The sequence below is a fragment of the Macrobrachium rosenbergii genome, chromosome 23 (genome assembly GCF_040412425.1).
Source record: "Macrobrachium rosenbergii isolate ZJJX-2024 chromosome 23, ASM4041242v1, whole genome shotgun sequence".
NCBI classification, from domain to species: Eukaryota; Metazoa; Arthropoda; class Malacostraca; order Decapoda; family Palaemonidae; genus Macrobrachium; species Macrobrachium rosenbergii.
In genome coordinates this window covers 20,873,495-20,878,494 of record NC_089763.1, presented here as the reverse complement: position 1 = coordinate 20,878,494, position 5,000 = coordinate 20,873,495, and the positions used below count along the sequence as shown (strand labels likewise).

The following is a 5,000-nucleotide window of genomic DNA, read 5'->3' as shown; positions in this document are numbered from 1 at the left end:
AATATTTCTTTATGAACGTTTCATAACTGAAATTATCTGATACTTTTACATATGTCATCCGGTTTGGTGATCTTTTGATTTGGCACCAGTTGAATATAGGGTGAGTCCATTACTTATTCCCTTGTTCTACTTGCAACTATCAGTATAGAGCATATACACACAAAAAATACACAAACTCACACACACACACACACAGCGTACACAGAAACACGGACAACTGCTAATATATCTTCATGAACACTTCATAACTGAAAATATCTGATATTCATATATATATATATATATATATATATATATATATATATATATATATATATATATATATATATATATATATATATATATATATATATATATATATATAATGTTGTAGGGTTTGGTGTTCTTTGTTTTGACACCAGACGAATATAGGTTGAGCCCATTACTTATTCCTTGTTCTACTTGCAGCTACCACTGTGGAGCATATACACACAAACATACACGCAAACAAATACCACGCACACACAAAAACACAAAGACCAACTCACCCGTCTATCAGAGGAACATCTCTCAACAGTTCCATCGCCGAGTTGAGCCTCTCGTGAATTCCAGCCGCTGGATCCACCCTCAGCGCCATGGGGACGGACACTCCGACTCCAGCAACTCCTGCCAGCACCAAAACGAGGCAGACGCCGCCCCACACATGGGCCGGGACCTCGAGACCTACTGAGGAATGCGAGAAGAGAAAAAGAGTCTTTGTTATAAGACTTTCATTCGGTCGCACTCGTAAGACTCGAAAATGTCCCGAGTCTCTTAAAACCTTTCATTCAGTTGCACACGTAAAACGGGGAAAATGTCCTGAATGTCTTAAAACCATTCATTCAGTTGCACACGCGAAACTGGGAAAATGTCCTGAATGTCTTAAAACCTTTCATTCAGTTGCATACGCGAAACTGGGAAAATGTCTTGAATGTCTTAAAACCTTTCATTCAGTTGCACACGCGAAACTTGGAAAATGTCCTGAATATCCAAAAACCTTTCATTCAGTTGTACACGTAAAACTGGGAAAATGTCCTGAATGTCTTAAAACCATTCATTCAGTTGCACTCGTAGGGCTCGAAAATGTCCTGAATGTCTTAAAACCTTTCATTCAGTTGCACACGCGAAACTGGGAAAAGGTCCTGAATGTCTTAAAACCTTTTATTCAGTTGCACACGTGAAACTGGGAAAAGGTCCTGAATGTCCTAAAACCTTTCATTCAGTTGCACACGTAAAACTGGGAAAATGTCCTGAATGCCTTAAAGCCCTTCATTCAGTTGCACTCGTAGGACTCGAAAATGTCCTGAATGTCTTAAAACCTTTTATTCAATTGCACACGTAAAACTAGGAAAATGTCCTGAATGTCTTAAAAACTTTCATTCAGTTGCACTCGTAAAACTGGAAAATGTCTTGGTGCCTTATATTACTGCAGTGTTCGGCGTGAATGCCCTAGACAAGATCTGTTGAAATCGGTGCCCCCAGTGGGTGGAATGACCTCCTTCAGCAGTAAGGTCAGTCAGGACAGCTAGAGTGTGGGGAACAATTCGTAATCGAATTCCTCCCACCCACGGCGTCTACAACCGAGCCCTTAATTAGTTTTCTACAGGAATAAAGATACACCTTGCAAAGGTGGCTTGCAGGTTGCACACCTTGACCAAGGATGACCTGGAAATAACTTGCATACAAGGTAATCTCTTTTATTACTCTTACTGGTCCAGGATCGACACCAGTAACTAGTTCGTATTTAGTGCCTGATTTGTCGGATACGTATATTAAAAAAATGCCGGTAACTGAAATTTATAAAGTTTACCTGTTTAAACATTTACAACCACATAGTTAACATATTTTATATATGGCAGTATATGCGTAGACCCCTCTTGAACTAAAGTAGAACAATAGATAAATAAATAATATATATATATATATATATATATATATATAGAGAGAGAGAGAGAGAGAGAGAGAGAGAGAGAGAGATTAGAGGACAATAAGGAAACAAGTAATTCACTAACAATTAGACATGAGAAAATTTCAACACAAGAGCAACAATGTAATTCCACGCTTCACGCAGCTTCAAAACATTTTTAAAACGAACCCCTTCGAAGCTTAACAGAGGCACAATCAGAACCTTCCGGACGAAAACCCGAAAATGAAAAATAAAAAACACGAAACACTAAAAGATAACGAAGCCGTATCCTGAGACACTGGAAGAATTCAGATGCCATAAACTTCCGCTCATTTTTCCCTCCAGACTGCAATTGTGCTTGCAGGCGCTCGTTGTCGCTTGCATTACCGCCTCACTTCCTCCCCTCATATTGACCATGTACCTTTCATCTCGCCCCCTGCATAGAGAGGGCAGGTGTGAAAGGAAAGAGAGAGAGAGAGGAGGAGAGAGAGAGAATGCAGTAGGTCGATTGCTGAGATGGAAGAGGATGGATATAGGTGTCCCCTGTGGAGGGTTTGTGGCGAGTACCCCCCTACTCTCCTCTTCACACTCCTAACGTATTTAAAGAAACGAAGTATATTACAGAGTGTAAACGCTCATTATGATAAAAAAAAAAGCTGAATGTGAATTCCCTCTTTTCGGGAAAGTAAACGAAAAATTAATTAAACGCAGTCATAAAGAACGGTTACGAAAAATTATATATTCATGAAAACGTTACACCAAATGAAATGCTAATTCACTGTGAAATCTCGCAGCCAGAGGTTTAATTATTATATGCAAACTTTGATCGAACAATTTTACCTACAAACGAGACAGTAGATTTTTCTTATAGCGTGATTTTCCCTCATTGATTTGAGCTCATTTTGCATAAAACATATAAATGTTGAAATTCGAGTGTAATTTATTTCCTGGCATAATATATGTAAATAGATCTGTCCTCTGAGTAGAAACTGGAATCCATTTTTAATAAGATGCTAATTATTTTACGCACACCGGTTATGAAAACCAAAGGTTTTTTAGAATAATTGAATGTTAATACTCGAGCCATAACAATTAAAATTGCCTGCAAATACAGGTAATATGTAAGTGTGAAGAAGCAAGACTTTGAATCAGTAATAAAAATAGAAAACGATCAAATATTCTGTGTAGTGTGATGTACGCTTTCTAACGAAAATTATTCTAGATACAATTCAAGTGCTAGAACTAGTATTAGTGATACTCTTAATATTACAAAGTTTCTTCTGCCATTGTTTTATTTTGTTCAGAAATACCACAATTAATTGCCCATTATTATTATTATTATTATTTATTATATTATTATTATTATTATTATTATTATTAATGATGGCTCGGTTTCCTCGTTTTCTATTCGTCACCTTCGTCATCAGCATCATCACCATCATTATTATTATTATTATTATTATTATTATTATTATTATTATTATTATTATTATTATTATTATTATTTAATCACATTTTCATCACATCTTCATGAAATTTCACATGTCTATCAATTTCTTATGGTACGGTACCCCGTATTCAGATAGTAACAAGTGAAGAGTGGATTTAAACAGATAATATTATATAAAATAGTCTTTATCTCTTATTTTGTAATTAACAGTTAACCTATGCGTATATACAGGAATGAAGATATGGCGTAATTCGAGTTATCGCAGCAATGCTGTCGGACACACGGAAAATGATTCCTCAGTCCATCATTTGCCAAACGCTGCAAGGGAAACGAAATCATTAGTAGGGTATTGTCTCTCATCAATCAGTGTTGATGGCCAGATTACAGAGAGAAAGCAAGAGAGAGAGCGAGAGAGAGGGGGGAGAGAGAGAAAGAGAGAGTGAGGGAGAGAAAGAGGGAGAGAGAGAGATAGATTAGGGGAGGAGAGAGACGGGAGAGAGAAAGAGGTGAGGGAGAAAGAAGAGAGATAGAGAGAGTGAAGGAGAAAGAGGGGAGAGAGAGAGAGATAGGTTAGGAAGAAAGGGAGAGAGAAAGATAGGGAGAGAAGAGAGATTCAGGGAGAGAAGAGAGATTGGGGGAGAGAGATTGAGGAAAGAGAGAGAGAGAAAAGAAGAGAGATATTGAGGGAGAGAAAGAGGGGAGAGAGAGAGGGTTAGGTAAAGAGTGAGAGGAAAATATTGAGGATTAGACAAGAGGGGAGATGAGAGATTGACAAGGGACAGAACAAATCAAAAAGAAGAGGAGTAAAAAATAGTAAAAGAGAAAATAGGGAGACAGTGACGATTGATAAAAGCAAGCTGGTCAGATTGAGGAGATGAAAAGAACTGATGACTTGAAAAGAGTTAGGGAGAAAAAATAATTAGGGAGAAAAAGAGAGAGGGAGAGACTGTGGGAGAACTAAAAATTATTTATTTTAGTATTGCTAGATTTAGGGAGAGTTATAACAAATATTAAAATTCGATATTTCACTTTCACCTTTTTGGTCATCAAAAGTCAAACTTCAAGCAAAAAATAGTAAAAGAAAAATATTTACCCTTAAATAAAAAACACTGGTCAGCTTAGAATGAGAGAGAGAGAGAGAGAAAGAGAAAGAGACAGAAATAATTAAGAGGGAAGCCACTAAAATTAAACTAAGAATTATTTATTTTAATATTGCTAGTCTCGAGGGAGTTATAACAAGTATTGGGGGACATTTATTTCATCTTTTTGGTCATTTATTGCCCCTAACTGAATAAAGTGTACACAGAGAGAGAGAGAAAATGTAAGCAGAGAGAGAGAGAGAGAGACCGCGTAAAAACAGTAAAGAAAATTATAGGAAATGTATTCTCTAACTGAATAAGAGGGAGAGAAAGAGAGAGAGAGAGAGAGAGAGAGAGAGAGAGAGAGAGAGAGAGAGACTTTAAAATTGAGCTCATCCTTTGAATGGCTATCACGCACACAAAGCCTAAGCTACAAAGACCTCATCCTTTCCGTCACTCTCTTTTTTTTTCCAGACATCACCATCGTCATCATCATCACCCAACTTGTTTTATCACTTTTATCACTCTCGGTGATGACCAATGAAAG

At 37.1% G+C, this 5,000-nt stretch overlaps 1 protein-coding gene across 1 annotated transcript in view; it reads right to left on the bottom strand.

The window, feature by feature from the left end:
* The window catches only part of LOC136851037 (uncharacterized), a 74,487-nt gene that overhangs the window by 31,447 nt on the left and 38,040 nt on the right, over positions 1-5,000 (bottom strand). Inside the window, exon 5 of the mRNA XM_067125007.1 lies at positions 528-705. Within this exon, the coding sequence (XP_066981108.1) occupies positions 528-705 (178 nt within the window). The remainder of the gene's footprint in view (positions 1-527; positions 706-5,000) is intronic.